The sequence below is a fragment of the Psammomys obesus genome, unplaced genomic scaffold (genome assembly GCF_907164565.1).
Source record: "Psammomys obesus unplaced genomic scaffold, mPsaObe1.curated_primary_1811, whole genome shotgun sequence".
NCBI lineage: Eukaryota > Metazoa > Chordata > Mammalia > Rodentia > Muridae > Psammomys > Psammomys obesus.
The window spans coordinates 1,533,979-1,558,781 of NW_026585691.1; the positions used below are offsets into that span (position 1 = coordinate 1,533,979).

The 24,803-nt window shown below is 52.6% G+C and overlaps 1 protein-coding gene across 1 annotated transcript in view; it reads right to left on the minus strand.

Moving 5' to 3' along the window:
• Positions 1–1,113: 1,113 nt before the first annotated feature.
• Positions 1,114–24,803, minus strand: part of Smad6 (SMAD family member 6) — a 73,898-nt gene continuing 50,208 nt past the window's right edge. Inside the window, exon 5 of the mRNA XM_055596944.1 lies at positions 1,114–1,919. Coding sequence (XP_055452919.1) covers positions 1,387–1,919 — 533 coding nt within the window. The 3' untranslated portion in view covers positions 1,114–1,386. The remainder of the gene's footprint in view (positions 1,920–24,803) is intronic.

Below are 24,803 nucleotides of genomic sequence, written 5' to 3' on the forward strand. Positions count from 1 at the left end.
AGTACTGCCAATGACTTGCTCCAGGAAAGCCTTGACCTGAGAACTCTGAGGGGTGGACCCTGTGAGTGAGCAAAAATCAGAGCCTCGGTCCAGCTGGCCAGAGGCAGCCACAGCTGGAAGCCTAGCTTGACCATAAGCTCTGCAGAACCACCTGGCTCCAGCCACAGCGATAGGAGAACAGCAGCGACATAAAACTGCTGGGGGAGGGGCATTCTATAGAGTTCTCAGGGCCCTTTGTGTCCAGGGAAGTCTCCAAGAGAAATCCCAAAAGTCCTTCTGAGGCACCTTCCAGAAAACTGCTCTCACACACTTCAGGTCCTACACTGTGATGGACCATCTGACCACCATGTCTGTCAGGAGCTAGTCATTCATGCACCCGGAACTGCGACATGCTGGTGAATCAGAACTGGACCCTCTGCCTTTCCCATCCCCTTCACACAGCTCCGGGGGCAGATTCTGAGGGGGTGTGTTTGCATCCTGTCAAGCTAAGAGAAGCCTCACTCCGGGGTTCAAGACTGGGAGCAGGCCTCCATCTTTCTTCCTCAGACTGTGGCGAGAGATGGAAGTTTTTCAGTTTGCTCAGGGCTCTGAGATGAGAGGCAGGGACCCGAGCCTCTCCTATCAAACTAGGATGGGGCAGGAGCCTCCCTACTCAGACAGGCATGAACGCTCTCACCCCTCCCCCGTCCCGTGGACACACCCCAGCCATGGGCAAGGAAGAACAAACCCTGCATAAATATATTCTCCCCACCCCCACCCCACTTCTTTTCTTTGTTTTGTAGCCCAGAACTCCTGCATGGCTGGGGACAGCCTTGAACTACTACTGATCCTCCTGTCTCTACCACCCAAGTACAGAGACTCCCTTCAGTAAGTCCTGAAACGAAGTCCCCTAACGGCTCGAAAGCCCACTGAAGTCCTGAAGGATTCCCTTTGTAAGAAAGACAACTTAAAAAAAAAAAAAAAGCTACAATGCAAACACTTTATTATCAAGAGTGATGGTATTAGTTTTTTGTCTGGGCATTAATATTTAAAAAAAAAAAAAACCATACACCAAACCCAGGCCTTCCACCTAGTTCTGCTGTATAATTCTCTTTAAAAAAGGAGAGAGGGAAAGAAAGAAAAAAATATATCTGTATTGAAAGAATTACAAGCCAAAGTGCGTCTTTCTTGTTTCTCCATATACACACATTGCACCATATATAAATAATTACGTTGTAAAAATGACTCCATACAAGTATAATATATATTTCCATATAATATATAAAACTTTATATTAAATCTAGGTAGATGATATCTGGGGGAGGGCGAGGTTGTCCCTGGGGTGGCGTCCCTGGGAGCTGACCGCCGGAGGTTGGGGGACGCTGCGGCGCGGTGGCAGCCGCGATGCTATCTGTGGTTGTTGAGGAGGATCTCCAGCCAACAGGGGCAGGAAGTGATGAACTGTCGGGAGTAGCAGGGTCCCCAGCCCTTGGCGAAGCTGATGCGCACGCTGTGCGGGTCGTAGGGGCCGTGGGCAGCGTCCGCGTGCTGCAGCAGCCCTGAGCGCTCAAAGTCGAACACTTTGATGGAGTAGCCCGGTGGCACCTTGCGCACGACCAAGGCGCGGCCTCCGGGGGCATCCAGCGTCGGCGAGTTGACGAAGATGGGGTGCTCGCCCCGGTTGTAGGCCCACACGCCGTCCGGCTCCTTGCTGAGCAGGATGCCAAAGCCAATCTTGCTGCGCGTGCGCCGCACCGACTCGCTGCGCTGCTCCAGGTTGAGCTGGCCCAGGCAGAAGCCGCTGCCCTGAGGTAGGTCGTAGAAGATGCTGACAGCTTGGTCGTACACCGCATAGAGGCGGCCCACGCGCGTCCGGTGCTCCCAGTACGCCACGCTGCACCAGTGGCTTGGCTTGGTGGCATCCGGAGACATGCTGGCATCTGCAGGCGAGCACAGGAAATGGCAAAGTTACTGCAGGTGCGGAGGGGAGGCTGGGAACGCTTTCAAGGTCGACCAGTATTTGAGCACCCACTGTGTGCCAGGCCGTCCAATAACTTAGTACACAGTGGGGATTTATCTCTCTCAAAAAGAAATTGTGTGTGTGCGCGCGAGAGCTGAGGATCAAACTCAGGTCTTCAAGCCTGGCAGCAGGCATTTTTACCATCTCACTGTGCCCCAAATAAGGAGATGAACTACGGTATGCAAACCAGGATGCCCGCTATGTGCTAGACCCTGGGATACACAGAGATGAGCCACATCCAGCTCTGGCCCACCACAGTTTCACACCTGGGAAAGATAAACACCAACAAACAAAAAGAACCTACACTCGACCAAGCTAGTGTATAAGACCCTGTCTACAAGGTCTTATAAGACCCGGCTTCTGTGTGCCACGCCTTGCTCAAGGTGGCATTCACTTGCTGCCTAGGTACCCAGGAGGCAAAAGATGCAGGGTGGCTTAAAGCAGCCGGGCAGTCGAGAATGCTGCTGACACTCCCTGCCCCGGCCTTCCTGCGTTCCTTACCAGGATGACTTTCCGGTCCCCCGAGACCCACAACCACCACAGAGCAGTGTTATCTGGCAGCTGCTAAGCACTTTTTTTTTTTTTTTTTTTAGGAAGTGGGGTTTCTCCACAAAGGCTGTGGATGCCCTGTTCTGAAATGTGTGCCTGCTCCTCTCTGGGCCTCAGTTTCCCCACTGTATGGCCTTGAGACACTGACCCACTCACTTCGGGGGGTGGTCATGTGTGGGGCCTGACACAGGCAGGTCTGACTTAGAAGGCAGCCCCAGAGCTCTTGCTCTTGGGTCCACTTCTCACATGCTGAGGCCTCTGACATCCTGTCTTTGCTAGGCTCAGAGCTCTGAGAGACAGGTGGGCAGTGTGACTTCCCACTGAGGTTACACGACCTGTCATGCCCACTTCTGGCTGGAGCCTTCTGAACTGAACCAAACGCTCACCCAGTTCCTCCCAGGGAAACTGACCAATGACCAACCTAACTCCAGGTAACAGCCATTGCGGGGGCCATGAGGCCTAAGTCTCAGCCCTGGCCCTGAGACACCTTTCCACACAGAGATGGCTGCAAGAACCTTTCCAAGGACCCTATGAACAGGCTCTTTGTCATTTGTCATTCAGGAGCCAGACGTAGGGCCCTCAGTCTCCTGAGGATAGTCAAATCTTCACACCAGCCGCAAGCTAGCCAAAAGTGAGGAGGGCAGTCAGGGAGAGCCTGGCTATCCTCTGCTAACTGACCTTGGCCAGTGGACATAGATAGCTCAGGCACACAGCAGGAGACCAGGATCAGCGAGATCCTGAACTCCATCCTGCCAAGCCACTTTCCCTCTCTGTACCCATCCACCTGGCACAGGCCTCGGAAACTCGAGGGCCAGAAAAACGGCCCACTGGCCATGAGCTTCCGGTACTGCTCACAGCCAGCAGGACTTCCTCTAGCGAGCCGGGCCAAGTGAGGTCAGGAAGCTGAGGGCAGGAGCCTGAGTATTCCAGGAGCAGAGCCAAGGTACTAGGCATTGCTGGGTACCTCCTATGAGCTAGGCACTGCCTTCGTAGGTGAGGAAACTGAATCCCAGGTTGCACACCCCAGAATTCTGGAGCCAGCATCATGGAGAGGGCACGCCTTTGTGTGTGCTGTGCCAGTGATGAAAGGCAGGGCAGCCCTGCACTCGCCAAGCAGGACCTCTCCTGCTGAGCTACACCCAGGCCCCAAGCCAGCTACGCTAGAGGGCGCTCCTCTCCATCCACTGAGCGGTTCTCAACCTTCCTAATGCTGCGAGGCTACAATATAGATCCTCCTGTTGCGGCCACCCTCCGACAACACATCTTCATTGCTGAGCCAAGTGTGGTGCACGCCCTTAATCCCAGCACTGGGAAGGCAGAGGCAGGCAGATACAGAGTTCAACGCTGCACAGGGAAACACCGTCTCAAAGAAACAAAGCAAAACAAAAACCCCAAAACACCAACCCCCTTCCAAAATTTTTTTCATTGCTACTTCATAACTGTAACTTTGCTACTGTTAGGAAACGTAATGTAAACATTTTTGAAAATAGAGGTTTACCAAAGGGGTCGACCCAGAGGTGGAGAACTCTAGACAAAAAGTCAGGCAGGCTCTTCCTTAAAACTCCGTACTTTCCTTCTCCAAGCCTCAGTTTCCCTTTCTGTAATGACAACTGCTCTAAGGGCCTGTGAGCACTGTAGGTGCTTACCTCACTCTCTGATTGAGGAAAGGGATTATCGGCTATCAAGTAGCACCCTGTTCAGGTTACAGTAGCAGGGGGCATGCCAGGGGCCACAGGCAAGGAAGGGTAGTTCTTGACAGCTTCTAGAAAGTCTTGCAACTTAAGTCCAGCTGGGACTTACTGTTTCTCTCAGCATCTGATCCCCAGACAGGACATAGGGTTCTTCACAGAGATGGTACCTTATGACTGGGGTGAACAGCTCCAGCTGCCTGGCCCTGGGTGACCATCTCCACCTCCTATGGCAATTAAGCTGACTAGCTTCCATATTCCAGCAGGCAGCCAGCCTGCTGCCCCATAAGATCCTCTTTGACCATCGTCCTGGGCTGCAGCATCATCTCTGAGCCTGGACCAGGTGCCTGCTGTGGGTCAGTGACTCTGGGGTGGCCTGCTCCCCACATACGAACAAAGGACTCTCAGTCCTCTCTGCCCCCCCAAATATCCTTAGCACACTGTGAACACACTAAAGCAGAGAAAGGAAATAGGTAAAGCACATCTTAGGCATCCGTGGACCTCACACACAGGGAGGTGGGCAAGGACTTAACGACTCTGCGAGCAACCCTTTCCTCAGCTTCAGCACTCCCCAGGACCATCTCATCTATCGGGGAAACCACGGGAATGGATGGGTAGTGATGGCTCAGAGCTCTCTCTGTTTTAGTTTGTCCTATGGCTGATTATTTTCTAACCTTTTTTTTTCGACCATGAACTAAGAGAAACTTGGTCCAGGAACCTGTGTGTTCCATGAATGCAGTCAGATGGCCTTACACCTGGGAAGTGGCATCCCAGGTTGATGGGGTGGCATGGAGTGACTTGCCCGAGGACACCAGGCAGAGGGTGGCAAAGCTGGGGCCAGGACTTAGAACCTTGACTGAGTCAAACACTGTGAGTGACGTAGGGCAAAGATTTCAGCCACTTGGCTGGCAAGCTGCTCCATGTACGTCACTCCTCCCCCTTCGTGAGAGGCTTATCAGGCCAGCTCTGAGGCTCTGCTCACAGGAGGCCGCCGCGGATTTGCTAGAAACTCAGGCAGTGAACTAAGCAGGTGCAGAAAGCCAGTCATCTTGCTTATTGGCCCCAGGTCTGTTGGAACAGCCCAGGCAAGGGTTCTCACGCCCAGAGGCGCTTCAGGAGGGCAGCGGACGGGAGAGCCCTTTCCGCACTCCATGAAACACCTCAGTTAGTTCCTGGCCTGGCACCTGTGGGGGCCAACCTGTCCTGCTAGGAAAGGAATGGAAGGCGCACTGAAGGTCCAGAGTGAGCCCAGCTGTGGCTCCATGCTCACAGCCTCCAAGAGCTCAGTTTTGGGGAGACATGTTGGCCATAAGGCAAATCACTGATGTGCCTCAGTAATAGTGATCAGGGAGGCTGTACCCACAAGTCCACAAGGCCCTACTCTACTCATCAGGGATAGTGTCTTGTAGAAAGAGCCTTTTCTCTTTGGGGTTCCAAAGCTCTGGTCCTGTCATCTCCCACAGCCACCAGCCTAATTAGGAACCATCTCTTTAATTGCAAATAAATACCGGGGCAGTCAGACCAGAGCAACATCAAAGGTGACCGAGGTCTGACCGAAACTCCAGCTCACCCCCATTTCCCCCCTCTGAATCCCTGGCCTGCTCAGGGCCTGGCCTAGTTCCCAGCCAGCTATGGTCCCGCTGGGAGGGGTGGGTGGGAGGAGGAGAAATGCCAGGAGCCCTGCCTTCTAGCCAGGATCAGTTAACTGCCTCCTTTCTCCGCCTCGGCCCTGAACTTCTATTCCCAGCAAGCTCTAGCTGCTCTCTGCTCGGCCATGCTCTAACCCGGGGATGGGTCAGCCCTCTCAGAGACGCTGTTAGCAATGAGAGGAGCCAGCTCCGCGAACACACGGTAGTACGACCACCCTCAGTGCGCCTGCTTGGTGAAGGCGGTCACATAAGAAACCCCCTGGAGGCCAGGGGCAGGGAGTGCTGGCAGGTAGAACAGCTGATGGGAAGTGTAATGGCAAAGTTGGGCTTGTGGCACCCAGTGAGGAGCACTAGTCTACATGATCAGTTCCATCCCCCAACACTGCAATAAATAAATGAAAATAAAGGAGACAGAGAGAGAAATCAGGGCAAGAGACTGGGGTGAGCAGGAAGGGGCTGAACTTCCAAGGCAGGGACCACGGGAACTGGGGTACAGCCGGCCGAGCGTCCTTGTAACTCATGCACTAGGCTAAGCAGGATGTAGTTATGACACCCATGGTGGGCCTGGAAGGTCCCCAGGTGACCCATGGGATGGCCCCCTGTTGTCTCCTAGAGGCAGCCACATTCCTGCCACCAGAGGGCGGTGGTTGCCAGCTCAGAGCACCAGGCAGCAGCCCCAACAAAGGCAGGCTCCCTTGCGCAGAGGGGCCCAGCCACAGGCTGGCATGCCCTTCCTCCAGACTTCTCTGCCCAGCCAGGGTGCCTAGAGACCAACATGTAATTTGTGTGTGGGGGAGGTGAGGGGAGTGTGCTGGACCTCAGGGGGGCTGGCGGAGTCTGGAGGAGGCGGGAAGGCTGAAATCCCAAGAAATGCCTTTAGCTTCTTCAAATCAGCAATTTTCTGTCCAAACAAAGGGCAGGAGCACGTTCCTGTGTGCTCCCCCACAGGACCCAGCTAAAGCCTGAGCACAGTGAAGCTTCTTTTCCTGCCCACAATACTAGGGCGGGCCATCCCAAGAAGGAACCAAAATATGCCCCAGTTAGACGGGAAGACAGTACTCTCAGGATGCCGGTGGGGTGGTCTGTGCCCACCATACTCCTAATCTTTGCTGGGCATCCATCTGGGTCACAATCAAATAAACAGAGAAAGACTGTTCAGCAGCATGCTTCAGGCAAGAACCAACAAATTCAATTCTTGTGGAGTGCTGAGGAGACCAGCTCTCCAAAAACCAGAAAGGTGAAGCAACTAGCTCAGGGTCACACAGCAAGTTGGTGGCAGAACTGCAAATAAGCCCGGAGCTTCCTCTCAGCCCTTGCATGGGGGCTGAGTCCACCCTCCTGGAAAACTACTTTCTTCTGTCTCATGTCATGCCTGTGGCTTCAAGTTCCCTTCCTTCATCCACCCAGCAGCTTTTCATCTGTGGCTCCGGGGCCTGGGAGCAATTACCCAGGCCCTGCATCTGGTTAACCTAACACCCCTTTTAAAGCCTTGTTTGCCCATTAGATAAGTAGTTTGTTATCAAACTCAGAGGAAGAAAAGAGTTTCCAATGAACTCTCCTTTGTCCTTTGGAGCCACAGAAATGGCTTCAGGTTTTGTAGCCAGTTCAGCAAGCAGCATTCATTAATGGTCTGATTTCCTCGCAGGAGAGGGAGGGCGCGTCCTTGCGCCTGGCTGCTGCAGCAAAGCAGGGAAAGAATGCGCACAGGGCCATATTAATGGTCAGCAGCTCAGAGCCAGCCGGGCTTCTGCTGAACTCCGTCCAGAAGCTGGCCCGGCTGACAGGAGTTTCCTCCTCCCAGCTCCCACCCACCACCCCAGCCCCCAGCTCAGAGCCAGCACCTCTGGCTCCCAGAGGAAGCCCGGCTTCCAAGAGGAAGTTCCTAATCGGTCATTACATCACGAATGATCTGGCCACTGCTGCTGCCTGCACAGGGCCCACCGCAGGGGTTCTTTCCATTCTGGGTCTCCAGTCTGGGACTAGTGCAGTCCTCCCTCCCCAAGCTACGTGGTTGCTCTGCTGGCACGGGTGTGATGGGTGCAGGAAGGGAGGATGCCATCAAGAAGGAGGCCCAGAGACATACAGTCCACGTGACTGATGACTAAGGAGCTCACTCGAGGTCCAAAGAGGTGAAAAGAGTCTTGCCAAGGTAACAGTGGAGCGGAGACCAGTGTAGTATCTGCCCTGTGGGGCTGGGTTTTAAACCCCGGGTCAGGAGCAGGGCAGGCGGTGTGCAAACACCGGCTCAGCCACTCACCAGCAACTGGAACCATCCCTATGGAAAATATACTAGAGATACTTGTGCCCCTCCCTTTGACTATCAGACAACTGTCCCCAAGGAATTGGAATTTTCCCAGGAATCTTTACGCTGGGAGCAGGAAAAGGCTGAAGGCTGGTGTCAGCAAGAGGACGGACAGTTCCGACAAGTTGTCAGACCACCTTGCAGGAGGGACTGGATTCTACACAACGATGGATCAGTGATGGGCAAGATCACCAGGACAGTTTAGCTTTGTGCACCTCTTTCTATCCACTTAAACCTGAGCCACATGTCAGGACCCTAAAGATGGCCTTGGGGGCACTGGCACTGGACCTATTTATTTGTTCCTAGTGCCACTGTGGCCACCCGAAAGTAAATCGCCTTCCTCTACTTTTCGCTACTCCTCATCTCTTGAATTGGCTTATTGAGGATGGGTAGTGGAGCCCAGAGTGTACCCTATGCTCTCTGCTCCTCTGGGCCTCAGTTTCCTAAACTGTAAAATGGGGGTGCAATCAGTGGTTACTTCATAGGGCACTGGGATCGACTGTGATGGCACCAGTGGACAAACTGCTAATCCTCTCAGCGCCTCTTGTGTTTTGGGGTGTTGTGTGACGTCTGTGTGAACATATGTGAGGAGGCCAGAGGTCAACCTCAGGTGCTGTCTCTCGAGGGCCATCCACTTTTCTTTTCTTTTCTTTTTTTTTTTTTTTTTTTTTTGGCGGCAGGATCTGGGGCTTTCCAATTAGGCTAGACTAGCTGACCCCAGGGATCCTGTCTCTGCCTCCCTGGCACTGGGATTACAGGTGTGAGCCACCCAGGTCAGCTTTGATGCAGGTGCCGGTATAGGAACTCAGGTCCTAATGCCTGGGCGACAGGTTTTTATTTTCCCAACCCCTCCTACTTTATGATAAAGGAGCCGTGTCGATCTAGAAAGGCTGTGTCCAAAGTCAGCAGCCAGGAAGTTGCAAGATTACGATCTCCTCTCTTGTCTCTCTAGGCTTAGAGATGGGGGAGGGGGTCTTGCTATTACTCCCATGTGTGCAGCCAGGATAACATCACAGGCGCTATGCCCGAACTCCTAGCTCCACTGGTGCTAAGATGTTTTGCTGGGCCGAGCAAAGATGGGGTGTTAAACGGGGTCCTCCAGTCTGCGATGTGACTTCGTGGTGGACAGTACAGGTTGACCGCCTTCCTGGGAGCAGAGAAAGGCTTCTCCCGTGCAGCCTCTGCGCACCGTAGATGGAGGCCCGGCGCTGCTGCCAAAACACGCGTCCCATTTGTTTCTCCCTCATGTCCAAATGCCCCATTGTCACGGAGGGAGTGTTTGCTGGGGGGGGGGGGGGGCGCACAACAGTGGGTGTTGCCCAAGGGAGGACTGCATCCAGCCTACATTCCGCTGCCATGAGCAAGTTGTAAGTGCTCTATCTAGCACTCCATTCTCAGGGCAGGCCCCAGGCCAGAGAGAGGGGACCCTGCCCGAGTGACCTCCCTGCTGGGAGCTCCCTGCAGCTCCGCAGTACGGTGGTCTGGGTGATCCTTAGAGGTGACATCCAGGAAAGGTCCTGGATCTTTCCGGCATCTGGTGGCCAGCTCCTGAGAGGCCCAGCAGACCTGCAGAAAGGCCTTCACGCCAGCCTCTTTCTGGGCCACAACGTTGGCTGCTCAGCCTCTGGGCTCTGTGGAACAGCATGGTAGTCCAGGCTGTGCTGGGCAAGGTTCCATCTCCTGCAGTATTTAAACAGATTCTGAAAAGAGGCATTCCCCTAGCAGTCCTGATCCACAATAAGCTTCTCCAGGGTTTGACTTTTCGATTGCTTCTGGGAGGGCAGTCTCCCCAGGAACCCAGACTCAACCCCAGTGGGCAGAGGGACCAGTCAGAGGGCCCACATCCATCGGACCTTCTACTCCAACATCTCAGTCTTTCGCTGCCAGAGACCACGTCCTGCCCAGGGGGCTTGACAGCACACTGTCAGCCACCCCGAGGAGCGATAGGGACAGCAACCTGTGTAAGAGCAAGCTCTTCCACGTTGGCAAGAGAGGATGGGCAAATGGGGCCAGAGACAGAATGAATTCCAACAACTTCAGGGTAAGAAAAGACCACCAAGCCCCAGGGAGCAGGGGAAGGCCAGCTCCTGAGCAGGTGAAGGAGGCAGAGAGGGAAGGACTGAAAAAAAAAGTGTGTGAGATAGAGGGAGGGGCAGACAGGAAGGAGGGAGGAAGAGAGAGACAGAGACAGACAGAGAGAATGGAATCCACCACAGTTAGGAAAAGAACCAGCACAGAAGACACTGACCTTTGCTCCCATTCCAAGGCTTCTTTTGTTTTATCCCAAAGTCGGATGCTGAACCTCTAGGGACCATGTAGGGTGGGAAAACCTCACTTTTCCTATTGTCCTGGAGAGTCTAGTTAAGAATGGGAAGCTGAGGGCCTCCACCAAAAAAAGGGCAGTTGCTCTTCAGGGCATGTACTGTCCTTGAGGGATGGATCTGCCAGATGCTAGATTCCTATCCACCCAGGCCCATTTTATTTTATTTTATTTATTTTATTTTATTTTTTGAGACAGAGTCTCATGTAGCCCAGGCTCCTCTTCCTCTGTAGCCACGGATGGTCTTGAACTTCTGACCTTCCTGCCTCCACCTCCCAAGTGCAGAATCGCAGGTAGACGCAGTGCCGAGACTGACCTCAGGGCCTTGTGTGTGGCAGGCAAGCGCTCTACCAACTGGGCCATACCCCCAGCCCATCACCTCAGGTTTCCCATGGTTACCCTCTGACCCAAGCCCGACTTCCCTAGTGAACCTGAGACCACACCAGACACCATCTACCCTCTAGGGGCTCAGGTGGGGGCAGACGGGGCATGTGGCAGTTGGCCCTGTGCTCCAAGTCCCAGCTCTTCAGGTCCCTGCAGAGAGGGAACTGGGGTAATCTCCATTTTCTCTCATTTCCTAAAAGCAGCCTGAGGTCTCCTGGCACACTTCTTTCTAGCTCAGACTTATACTTAGACCCACAATAAAGTCCTCAGAACCAAGTACCGAAAGCTCGCCGCCCGTCCCCGACGGCAGCTCGCAGAGGCCCATCCCTCAGACCTCCGCTGTCGGCTTGATTCTCTGCATTTTGAACCCACCCCTCAGTGTACCTCTGCCATCCCACATCTTGATCCCTATGGCTCCAAGGCCACAGGCAGTGAAAAGTGAAGAGGTGCCAATCTGAATAGGTGTGTTTCCTTGAGCCAGTGACTGCACATCTGAGGGCCGAGGCCACCGATCTAACTGGGATGGGCAATGCAAAATAAAAATGCAAGGCTTTGTTTTGTTTTTTATTTGGTTTTTGGGGACAGGGTTTCTTGGTGTGTCCCTGGCTGTCCTAGAACTCACTCTGTAGACCAGGCTGTCCTCAAACTCACAGATCCACCTGCCTCAAAGCAAATATTTAAAATTAAGCATGGACACCTTTGGGGGGGGGGTTGCGGTGGAGGTGCCCTGTGATGGAGCACTTGGAACAGCCCTGGGGAGTGCTGGCTTATTCCCGGGGACGTCCCATTCTGAGGTGGAGTAGGGCATAGTGGTGCTTGCCTGAAATCCCAGCACTCCGAAGGCACAGGAGGGGCGCCACAAGCACACTCAAGCTCACAGGCACTCGAGCTGCCAGTGACAAGCTTTGACTTCTCTGCAGCGTCAAATGGACAGGTGTGGAGGGGTAACAGGGACACAGCTGTGGGTGGTGGAGCTGATTTCCTACTAGACGTGACACGTGACATTACAGGTGAGTTGCACCTACCTTGGTTGTCACTGAACGTTGAGAAAAGAGAAACGCCTCCAAACTTATGTACCAGACACAGAACAACTTTAAGATCCAACATGGCTCTGTGGGTAAAGTTGGCCTGAGTTTGATCCCCAGAGTCCAGAAGGTGCACCTCCACTTTGACGGAGCTAGACAACTCCATAAAGCTGTGGTGGTCACACCCACACCCACACCCACACCCACACACAACACATAAACAAGCCGCCCTGTTACCAGATCTGTCCCTTTCACCTTTCTTGAACGCATTCACCTACTCAGCCAGACTCCGAAAAGCTGCTCACAGCCACAGAGGGCATGTGTGCTAGGCTGGAGGAATGGGTTTTTTGAGGCAGGGTTTCTCTGTGTGGCCTTGGCTGTCCTAGACCAGGCTGGTCTCAAACTCAGAAACCAGCCTGCCTCTGCCTTCCTGAGTGCTGGGGTTACCCTGGCCATGAAAGCCCCCAACCCCAAGCCCGGCTAACACCGAGTGTGGACTCTGGTCATTCTTACAGCCTGGTCTTCAATTACTTCAGCTACGCGTCCGATGCTCACACAACCCATCTAATTTATTTTTTAACTTAGTACATTCCTATGTTTACTTGTGCACATGTGCGGGCATGCGTGTCCCATGGTACACAGTTAGGGGCCAGAGAACAACAACCTGGAGAGATTAGTTTTCTTCTTCTTCATTGTGGGTCCCAGACATTAAGCTCAGGTTGTCAGGCTTGACGCCAGGCACCCTTACTGCCGAGCCATCTTACTGGCTCCAACCCATCTAACTAACACCCAGTACAACCCCAGAGGGCAGGAGGAGAAGAAATGGAGGCTGGGGAAGTTACTGCCCCCACCCTACCCCAGGCCCCATCGTCCCAGCTGGAGGCCAGCACAGGCCCTCTCCCCGAGGTCCCCCATGGATCTGATCTGCACTCCCTCCACAAGAGGGTGCCTGCCAAGCCACCATCAGCCCTTCCTCCTCTCTCTGCAGACGCTAGTGGCCTGTGGGTTGCTGGCGTCCACATTCCTAGAACCTCAAGCCCAGCCAGCCACTGAGGAGGCTTCCACTTAATCCAGCCTATAAATCATTGCCATTGTGTTTTACCTTCTTAGCCACAGGCAAGAGGAACAGCTCCTTGCCCCTCTGCAGTTAGCTACCCCTGGACTCACCGGGTATTTCCAACTCTGCCTGGGTAGAGGCCAGCTCTCCATTATTAATTAATCTGTAGGTGTAAGGCTGCATTCCTGGTCACCTAGCCACTTCTTCCTTAGTTGGCAACTCACGGGCCTTTGAGTGACATCAAGCCTTTCATAACACCCCGGCCATGTCTTGTGGAAAGGGTGTTTGCAAAAAGCAAAGATGACAGTGGAACACCCAAACACCCTGACATCTCCCTTCAGCACCTGGGTGCTACTGCAAGGTGCTTCAGTTTCTAGGGCTGGAGAGATGGCTTAGTGGCTAAGAGCACATGCTGCTCTTCCAAAGGTCCTGAGTTCAATTCCCAGCAACATGGTGACTCACAACCATCTATCATAAGATTTGGTGCCCTCTTCTGGCATGCAGGCAGAATACTGTATACATACAAATAAATAAGTCTTAAAAAAAAAAAAAAGATGCTTCAGTTCTCTGTCTGTGAAATGGATCTGTGTTTTTGTAGAGGTGGGAGTTAACGCAAAGGCCTCACATTTAGTCATTCCTTTTTTTCTTTTCTTTTATAATATTTTATTTTTATTAATTAGTTTATTCCCTTTGTATCCCACTGTAGCTCCCTCCCTCTTCCCCTCCCAATCCCACCCTCCCTCCCTCTCCTCCACCCATGCCTCTCCCCCACTCCACTGATAGGGAAGGTCCTCCTCCCCTTCCATCTTGACCCTAGCCTATCAGGTCTCATCAGGACTGGCTGCATTGTCTTCCTCTGTGACCTGGTAAGGCTGCTACCCCCTCAGGGGGAGGTGATCAAAGAGCAGGCCAATCAGTTAATGCAGACACAGCCCCCTATTCCCATCACTAGGGAACCCAGTTGGACACTGAGCTGCTATGGGCTACATCTGTGCAGGGGTTCTAGGTTATCTCCATGAATGGTCCTTGGCTGGAGTATCAGTCTCAGAAAGCACCCCTGGGCCCAGATTTTTTGGTTCTGTGGCTCTCCTTGTGGAGCTCCTGACCCCTCCAGGTATTTCTATCTCCCCCTTCTTTCATAAGATTCCCTGCACTTTGCCCAAAGTTTGGCTATGTTGGTAGAGTGCTTGCCCAGCCATGGTGGCACACACCTTACTCCCAGCACTTCGGAGATAAAGGCAGAAGGCTAAGAAGTTCAAGGTGGCCTTAGCTACACAGCTAATTCCAGGGTAGCCCAGGCTGTGCAATGCTTCTCAGTTCATCTGATTACTTCACCTTTTACTAGATGATGGAGGGAGGGTCAGCAAGGTGGACATAGAGGCAAAAAACAAAACAAAACAAAACAAAACTGCACCTGTATGTGACCCAAACTTCCGTCCACATTAAAAGAAGCGAAGCCTGGGCCAGGAATGGTAGTGCATACTTTTAATCCCAGCCCTCAGGAGGCAAAGGCAGGTGGATCTCTGTGAGTTCAAGGCCATCCTGGTCTACGTAGTGATTTCCACCCATGTCAGGGCTACACAGTGAGACCCTGTTTCAAAAACAAAACAAAACAAAACAAAACAAAACAAAACAAAACAAGTGACCAGCCGTAGTATGAAATCCAAACTGATGAGGGTAAAATCCAGTTGGGAGATCAGAGTACCGCCGACCCAGTGCACAAACCTAGGGCCACACAGTGTCTTTAATTCCTAACCACGAGAAGGGTCTCCCTCTCCATTAAGCTGCAAGTTCAAATGGGAACTCCATGCCACCAGGAAAGTTGCTGCTAGTTGTGTGATGTGAAAATTAGGCCAGAATCCAGGTCCCAGATCCTCAGGAGACTGAGACAGGAGGACAGGAGGACTGCCAGTTTTTTTTTTGTTAGAAAACCTAACAAACAAAATACATGGGGTCACTGGTGAGGATAATTCGCTGCTGGTGTTAACTGAAAGAGTGGCTGTGGCCACCTTCCTCCTTTAGCCCCTACCCCATGGGGGTGCCTTGATCTCACTCCTAGCTGGTTAGTCTCTGGGTGCCAGAGACTTGGCACCTTGGGTGGAGGACAGTCTAGAGGAGGTTTCTATGTCCCCTGCTCTACCTACTGTGCCTCATGTTCTGGAGGGTGAGCCTAGGAACCCTGAAAGCTCTCTACCACTGCGCTATGTCCTGGGACCTCCTGTCTCAGACGTTGAGACAGGTCGTCACTGAAGTAGCCCAGGCTGACCTGAACTTGTGATCCTCCTGCCTCAACCTCCAGAGTGGCTGGGATTACAGGCGAATGTCCCCACACCCAGCTCATGACTGAGCTTCCTGTAACTTAGGCTTCTGGATAAAAAGCACTCACTTTGCCAAAATAAATTATTACGTATGTAAGATAAAGCATCAGTAATTAGGACCCATAAATCCAGGCTTTGTAATAATTTTGAAAGTAGCAGGGTCGAAGTTGAGAAGAAGTTTTGATAAACAAATGCAAAATATAAATACGATTTAGAACAACTGTTTATCTTACTATCACTGTATAAACAGTGCATTGAAGTTACACAATGTGCTCATCTGTCCATAACGCAGTTTGCAAGGGATCTCTCCCAGGAAACATTCCCAGCCAGCAGCAGTCTAGGAAGGCTGAAAAACCACAAAACCTGGGTTCTTAGTGTCTTTTCCCATCACCCCTCAACTCATCATCCTGAGCTGGTGAAGAGGTCCTGAGTTGTCAGAGGTCTATATTTGGAGGAGAAGCCGCTGGGTTGGTTAAACTTCCCTGGCCCTCCTCTGGTAGCCAGTGGCCACCAAGGAAACAGTGGGAACTCTTGGCTTAACATGCCATCCAGTTCTCTGTGCCCAGCTTCAAGAAGCAGCACTTCCTAGGGTCTTTGGCCAGGGGACCTTGCCAGCTCAGGCACTCCCACTGAGAGTGGGCAAAGAAACACTCAGGCATCTGCTGCAGCTAACAACTGAGCCGCCCTGTTGGTGGCCCCCTCCTGGGTAATTCACAAATTAGATCTGCCTTTCTAAGCCATGAGTGGACTAGGTGGTAAACAAGAAGGCAGAAGGGGGCTAGGGAGACAGCTCAGTCAGTAGGAGTGGCTGCTGTGCAAGCAGGAGGGCGTGAGTTCAATCCTCAGCACCCATGTGAAAAACCAGATTGGTAGTATGCACTTGTAGGCCCAGCACTGGGGAGGCAGAAACAGAAGGATCTCAGAGACTTTATTTCCAAGTCAGCCTAACCCCCTAACCAGCAAGCCTATGCCAGTGAAAGACTCTGCCTCAAAAAACAAAAACAATAAAACAGGGTGGGCATCTCCTGAGGAACAAGGCTGACCTCTAAGCCTACACATATTCCCCCTGCCACATCTGCAAATATGTCACACACACACACACACACACACACACACACACACACACACACACACTCGAGGAAGTCAGGGGAGCACAGGTGCCCAGGGGCAAACAGGGTGTGGGATGGCAGGAAGAGGCCCTGTGAGCCTGTGAAGCAGTCAGCTGATAGGGTGCCTTGGACCTGGCTCGAGAGGGACAGACTGCACGGCCCCAGAGATGTGGGCAAAGGGCCAAGCTGGAAATACCGAGGGCTGTTCCAGCTTGGAGAGGTGGCCTTGCCAAGTCGGGAAGGCAGTGCTGACAGGGATGGTGTGTGTGTGTGTGTGTGTGTGTGTTGTAGTGGCAGGTTCCGGACAAACAGGTCCCTAAGGGCACAGAGTCAGGAGCAACCTCTTGTGTCTCAGGCACACGGGGGCTGGAGCCCTGCCAGGGAGACCCAGAGCCGCCAGTCTTCCCAGGGCACCTCTGTCCTGGTGCTATCTCACACGGCACCCTGCTTAGAGACACTGGTCAGACTGTAGGACACAGAACCATCCTTTTCTCACTTTCTGGCTTCTGATTCCAGAGATGCTCGACAGAGCCCACCAAGACTACCTCCCATTGCGGGCTCTGTAGCTGGCTCCCTCGCAGGCATTTTGGAAACTCCCAGCTCTCTAATACCAGCATGCAGGGTGAAGGAGCCAGCCTTGCGGTGGATCACAGAGCTGGCCAGGGCCTCTCTGGGGAGGAGTAGTCCTTTGGGGCAGGAAGCCTGCCGTATTGAGGATGCCTGTTTTTCTGCTTACAACACCAACTCCTCTGCCCCTTTCTGGTGGGCTTTACACATTGCTATCAAGAGGCCTGTGCTGAGTGCTCCCTTAGCAGGCACAAGGTCCTGGCTTCCATCTCAGCACTGAAATATATATGTATCAGCCAGGCGTGGTGGCACACGCCTTTAATCCCAGCACAGCCAGAGGCAGGTGGATCTTTGTGATTTCGAGGCCAGCCTGGTCTACAAAGTGAGTCCAGGACAGCCAAGGGAGAAACCCTGTCTCAAAAAAAAAAAAAAAAAAAAAAAAAAAAAAAAGGAAAAAGAAAAAAATATATATATATATACATATATATATATATATATCAAATGTATCAATAAGATGGTGAAAGCCCAGCTTGTCATGTGCACATGCCCTGCCATTGATGAACACTGTCCACAGACACCATGGGGACTGTGACCTTCATTAGTTAAGCAGCCTGACTGCAATGCCTCTTCCTCCCCTTGACATTTATTCCAAAACTCTCAAACCAACTCACTTCATTGTAAACATGCCATTAGTGCATCATTCTTGCCAGAGTCCAGCCTCCTCCACCTTGCAAGGAGCCCGCCCCGCTGGCTCACAAAAAAGCCAGCAGAGAACCACCCTAACCAGGTCTTGAACATGTGGAGCCCTACTCGGAAACCATGGAAGCGCACTCCCGGAAGGGAAAGCGTGAGTACAGTGTTTTCAAGAACCACGAGCTGTGGTTTGGGTTCCGGCCAGCAGAATGGCCACTGAGGTGCAAGGGGAGAGATTTTGCTTAGGAGCTTGGGCTCCGATCACCCCAGACAAATGCCTATTGCGTGCAGGGGCAGGAGACTGAAGGGGGAAGGTGGCGGGGTTGTCAAAGGAAACTGGGGAGACTCTTGCTTATTCCTTCCTGTCAGCTCTGAGTTATTTAGGGGTTATACACATTTTGTTGTTTTCACCCAACCAAAACAATGCGAGCAATCCTAGCTCCTGCTCCAGAGCTGCCTGCAAGCCCACAGAAAGTCCCACTCAAAGGCACTGTGTCACCTTCGTACTTGTGCCTGGGACTGGGTTCTTTGCACTGGCCACCACTCGAGTGGGTCAGGAGATGTTCTCAGGGTAAGGGGGTCTGCCCATTAGATGGGTAGAGCTCTGAAACCTCTAGCGGAGCCTGGCAAGCTACTGTCAAAAAGCAATGTCACACTGTCTCGAGGAGGACCCTGGGAGGAGTTAGAGGTTCTCATCATGGATTTGTGGAGAGCTGCTGAACTTCAGGGCTGGAGGATACTGGGATCAACCTCCTCCATCTAGAGAAGAGGAAACTGAGGCGTGGAAGCAGAAATGTCTTGGCCTGACAGGTAGCACCCTGCCCTGGGTACCAATGAGCCTGAGAAACCGAGACAAGTACTACCAATGAGTCTGTTTGTCTGTTCTCTCGGGCTGCAGGGAGAACCTCGCTCCCCGGCGGGCCAGCGAGCAGCTCCCTGCCCGTGCCTGAGAAACGACCCGCCCCAGCACCGCCATGGACTCTCAGGCAGAGGATGTGCGTTGCAAAAATGGGGCAAAGTTTCCTATTCTGAAGATAACATTGTAAGACACAGGAAGTCGAGCAAGGCCTGTGTTTCCAGAAAGCCTCTCTCTGCTCACCCGTTCACAGCCGTTCACAGCTACCTCCACTGCACAAGACAATCTGAGGCTTGAGGGGATGCGTGCCGTGCAGGACAGGGACGGTGTCGTGAATGACAGTAGCCAGGGCCCAGAAAGAGACCAGACAGTGGCTTTACAGGCCACAGGCTCACCGGGCCTCCCAGCAGCAAAGCCAGAGCCTCCTCTCCAAGTCCTGACTTCCCCAACCACAAAAGAAAAGGGTTAAGAGAGCCCTCAAGTCAGGATTCCCAGGCCCCACCCCTGGAGACTCTGATTCATGGGTCCTGGGTGGAGTCGAGATTCTGTGTGTTTTGCACAAGATTAGGAGGCCCCTGTACTGGACCTGACAGGTCATGATGGGAGGAGTGTGAACGGTCAGCAGCCTGGTACAGAGGGGGGAGAGATGGCTTTCTCAACAGCCAACAAGGGCAAGGGGACCAAACCAAATCAACCTCCTTGCACGAGGCGGAGGCAGCTGCCCTGGCGCCGGGGCAAAGACTGGCTGGGAAAGCCACACTCTGGGGCCAGCACGAAGGCTCTGACTTGGGCCAGAGCGGATTTGAGGACAGGCCCCCGTGAGACTGTAGCCCTTTTTCTATGGGTCTCCGAATCCAGGATCAGGGTTCAAAATCCTGCCTCTACCAGTGTCCAGATGAATACCTGGGATGCATGGTCTTAGCGTCCCTGGGCCTCCATGTCCGAAGCTGGGTAACGGGTCAAGAATGCCTGCCACCAAGAACTGCTGGAGGGTGAGCGCATGTTCTGTGTGCTCACCACGTGCCAGGCACACCCGTTCTCAGAAGGACCCTGAGGGTCTGGAGGTGACTAACTGTCCTGCTTTCCTAGTGCCTCCTGATCTTTCAAGGTAACGACCAGAGGGCGGCTGGGGATTCACAGATCCAGTCTGAGGCTGTACCCTTGCAGGAAGGCTCCCCACTGAACTGCCTTCCTTCCTCCGCCCTGAAATACACAAGACTGGCCTAGCACGCCTCTGTCTATAAGGACATGACCTGAACATTATAAATGAGGGACAGCAAGACCAGGGTGAGCAGAGGTTTGGAGGTGTCAAGAGCGTGAAGTATGGGGAGCCACAGAGGGGAACGAGACAAAGCAGGGCACACAGGTGGAAGACAAGGCTACAATGGCTTTCTCTGACCCGATCCCAGAACCACAAAAGGCCCAGTAAGGATGTGGCTGCAGAGGCTGGCTGGGAGCCCAGCATAGGAGACCTGGAATCTCTGACTGGGGGAATCCTGTCGCCATGTGTGGGCACAGCAAGCCATGGCAGGGTGCTGAGCAGGGAGTGCGGGGGGAGGGGAGCTAGTCCCTCCTCCTGTGCCCACTGTCCACGTGTGCATATCCTGTGGACCACAAAAGGCAGGGACCCAGGCCCTTACTGCCACTGGATCCTAGAACTAACAACCGAATACTACAAGGTGGGGTCTCTGCCGGTGCTGAGAGGACAACAGCGGCCTGCACTGAAGAAACGTCTTCTTGGTTCCAGGCTCCACTCAGAGGTACGGCACACTACTTGAGTTTAGAAATCAAGGAGGGGCTGGGGAGATGGCTCAGTTGGTAAAGCCGGTACTGCACAACCCTGAGGACCTGGAGCCTCAGAGTCAGGATAAAAGCTAGGCACTGTAGCCAGGTGTGGTGGCACACACCTTTGATCCCAGCACTGGGGAGGCAGAGACAGGCGGATTTCTGAGTTCGAGGACACGGATACACAGAGAAACCCTGCCTTGAACAAACAAACAAATGAAGCTGGGTAACCGCAGTGCTCAGCAGTGGGAGGATTGGCAGGGAAATTGGCGGGGTGGAATGACAGCCAGATCCCTGGCTCTCCGGCCAACAGGCCTACCCAATTAGTGATTGCCTTCAATCCTACTTCTCTTCAGTCATAAGAGCCAAAGGTGTTTTTAGATGTTTACGTTTTTTTGTTGTTTTTGTCTTTTAAAAAACACATTTACCCTGTGGTGTGTGTGTCTGTATGTCTGTCTGTGTGTGTGTGTGTGTGTGTCTGTGTGTATATGTCTGTGTGTGTGTGTATGTGGCTGTGTGTCTGTATGTGTGTGTCTGTATGTGTGTGTGTGTCTCTGTGTATGTGTGTGTGTGTGTGTGTGTGTGTGTGTGTGTGTCTGTCTGTCTGTCTGTGTGTCTGTCTGTTGTAGAAGGCTTTGGATTCCCTGGCTGGTTGCGGTTGTGACCTATCAGACATGTTTTCTAGGAACTGAACTTGGGTCATTTGGAAGAACAAAGTGCTCTTAACCACTGAGCAAGGCTCCAGCCCCAGGAGTTAATTCTTAGGAGCGACATGAGAGAGACACCTGCTTAATCTGTTTGTTTTATATTTTTTCGAAGACCATGTGGTTATACTATTTGTGTGCTATCACATTGGTACAGATCTAATAACAAAGCAGGCATTCTGAGGAGCCAAGACAGTGGAGATGCAGTTCATTTGGTAGGGTGCTTGCCTGCCACACCCCTCGCACTACATTCAATCTCCAACACGACATTAACCAGCCATGGCAGCACACACCAACAATTTCAGCATTCCAGAGGTAGAGACAGAAGGATCAGCAGCCCAAGGTGGTCCTTGGCTGTATAGTGAGCCCTGAGCCAGTCAGGAACACAGGAGCGTGAGGAAGAAGAAAAAAAGGAGAAAAGAGGAGGAAGAGGCTGAGGCAGAGACAAGATACACACGGCAAGTCCAGGTGTGGTGGCGTACTCCTGTAAGTTCACCATTAGGGAGGCAGATTACTGGCCAGGGCTACCTATGAGACCCTGTGTCAAAAAAAAAAAAAAAAAAAAAAAAAAGGAAAAGGACCAGGCCTGATGTCATATCCCTTTAATTCTGGGACTTGGGAAACATAGGCAAGCAGATTTCTATGAGTTTGAGGCCAGTCAGGTATACACAGAAATTCAAGACCCGACAGGGTTATGGAGTAAGCTCCTGTCTTTTAAAACTTCTGATCAGCTGGGTGGTGGAGGTGCACGCCTTTAATCTCAGCACTTGGGAGGCAGAAGAAGGCAAATCTCTTGAGTTTGAGGCCAGCCCAGTCTACGAATGAGTTCCAGGATAGCCCGGGCTACACAGAGAAACCCTGTCTCGAAAAACCAACCAACCAACCAACCAACCAACCAACCAACCAACCAACCAACCAACCAACCAACCACAAAAACAAAAAACCTTTTGATTAGCAAAATTCCACGTGCTTTTCTACAAAGAGCCTCAGTTCTGGATAGTTTTATGACGTCGTGATACCAGCTAGAGTCATTTGGGAAGAAGGAATCTCAATTTAGAAGATGCCCTCAACCAGACTGGCCTGTGAGGCACATTTTCTTGACTAATGACTAGTGTGGGAGGGCCCAGCCAACTGTGGGTGGTGCCAGCCCTGGGCAGGTGGTTCTGGGTGCCACAGGAAAGCAGGCTGGCAGGTCAAGGAGAGCAAGCCAATAAGCAGCACTGCCCCATGACTTTGGCTTCTATCCCTGCCTCAGGTTCCTGCCTTGAGTTCCTGCCCTGACTTCCCACATTGCTTTTGATCCTGGGCTTTATCACAGCAATAGAAACTCTGACTAAGATGGCCTCATCCCTCAGACAAAGCAACTTGGTATAAAGGGAGTCGGGTGGAGTTTGCTTCATGGAGGGCCCCCAACCTGTCAGTCAAACCAGTCACACTAGTGTATCTGTCCCTGTCTAGTTCTACATTTGCAGAGAGTCTGAAGCCTACCATCCGGGCCCTGGACTGGGCCTCCTATTCTGTCACCCTGCCAGTACTTCCTTCCTGTCCTCTGGGCACCTAAGCATGCACGGCAGAATTCCTGCTCAGGGCAGAACAGGCCCTTCAGGGCCCCTAGCTACTACTGCCTGCTTGCTCTCCAGCCATGTGGGCACAGCCTCCTACAGTTGAGGGACAAGGCCAGGGCCCAGAGGCCAGAGACCCAGCCTTGGGGAAGAGAAGTCCCGATGGCATCCCCAGGAGCAACAGGAGGGAGACAGCAGCTCCAGGAAATCCCTCTGTCTCCAGGCCTCTGCCTGCTTCACAGGCCAGTCTGTCCACTCCCTTAGGGCCCAAGGCCTCTGCCCTTCTTGCAGCTTCTAACTAGACCAAGGGTAGCTAAAGGAGTCTCCAATCCCAAAGAAAAGGCATTTCCCACTGTGTGTACCAGGTATACCAGGGCTTTGGGGAACTCCCTGACCCAGATTTGCTCCTTCTGAGGCAGGTCTAGGGCACACACCTCACTTCCTCCTGGGCTCCAACACGCCATCAGGGACCAGTGGTTTATGTGTTTACAAAGGCATTCCACAGCCATCTGCTGGGGCTCAGCAGCCTCTCCATTGGATCTTTATGTTGCTGGAAGACAAGGCCTAAACCTCAAGACCAGTTAACAGCAGGGGCCCCAGGCTCTACCTACGAATTGGGCCTTTTTTTTTTCCACCACAGTACAGCTGCTTCAAAGACATGTGGGTGGATCTTTTCTTTCTTCTGATTTTTAATTTTTGGGGTTTGTTTGTTTTTGAGACAGGGTCTCTTTATGTAGCCTTGGCTCTCCCGGAACTCACTATGTAGACCAGGTTGGCCATAATAGGGACAGAGGAAGGTGCCTTCCTAGGGAGAAGAAACAGCCCTCTCCCCATGCCAACCACTCCTGATTTACTGTCTTACTCTAGACAAGCTACTTCCCTCATTTCTTCAAACCATAGGGGCTACAGACTAACAGTGACTCCTCTGCCCTCAATGGAACCACTGGGGCAGATGGCTTTTGAGTGGAAGGTTCTGCTATGTAGGGGGGACTCTCCCCTTTGTGGGTACGTGGGGAGGGAGGGAGGAGGGCAGGCAGGACAATGGAAACAGGCGTTTCAGAGCCGGGGTAAACAGCCCTGTTGGCATGGTGGAGCAGGCAGAGCCCATGAACCAGAATCCTGAAACCGTTAAAAATAGGAAAAGAAATGGCACAGTTCACATATTTTTGCAAAGCTAAGTCAAACCAACATCTGCAAAAAATATCCCTGTTAAACAGAATCGCAGGATTTCATTAAGTAAATTGCAAGTTGGCAAAAATTCTGAAAGAAAGGGGAAAAGCCACGGGCTGGCCTGTAATTTAAACCTTATTTTAACTGTGACAGTATGACTGCAAAAGGGTTCCTTTTCCAAACGAAAGGAAAAATAAAATAAAATAAAATCTAAGGGAAAAAAAATAAAAATGTTTTTTTTTTTCCAAGAGGGCCTCCCGCACACTGCCCCTCCCCCGAGCCTCCAAGCAGGCAGCATTTTCTGTAATTGCAGTGTTACCTAGTTTCCCAGTTTTCCCACGGATACAACAAATGGGGGGGGGGCGGAAGGGGGGATGTGGAGGAGAGGGAGGAAAAAGTGAACACACAGAGTCACCACTGTCACCTCTAATTAGTGTGTGTGTGTGTGTGTGTGTGTGTGTGTGTGTATGTATGTGTTTTCCCTTACCAAAATGGCCAGAAGCACAGACCCCTGGGACTCTCCTTCCCTCCCCAGGCCTTGAAGTGCAGCCCTCCTGTGGCTTCCCCTGGCTAGACTCCCTTGTGAAGTGGAGGCTGGGCTCAAAGTGGGGGTGGGGGTGGTCCCTGCTCCTCTCCAGCCTGGTCTATCATGCATCTTTAAAGAACAGTACAGACAGTAACTACTGCCCACAATCTGGGGGGCTGGGGGGTCAGTGAGTGGCAAAGAGGAAAGCGCCTTGTAATGTCTCAGGGGCCGGGGGGGGGGGGTGGGGGGCAGGGAGAGCGCTGCTGCCAGGCTTCTTCGGGGCTGGGATACAGCCTTGTGGTAAAGCCATGTCTTGAGACTTGGTTCTGCAGTGTGGGGCAGGGGGTGGAGAGCATAAGACTGGGGCTTGGTCCACACTGGGCACATGTTTTAGGAGAGCTACCCAAGGGCTCCTGGACCTCAGTCTGTGTGGGCATGTAACAGTGAAAGACATGCTGCCCTCCACCCCCATCCCATAGAAACCTCTGGAGGAATCTTCCAGTCACCAACCTAAAAGAGATAAATGACAGCTGCCCACCT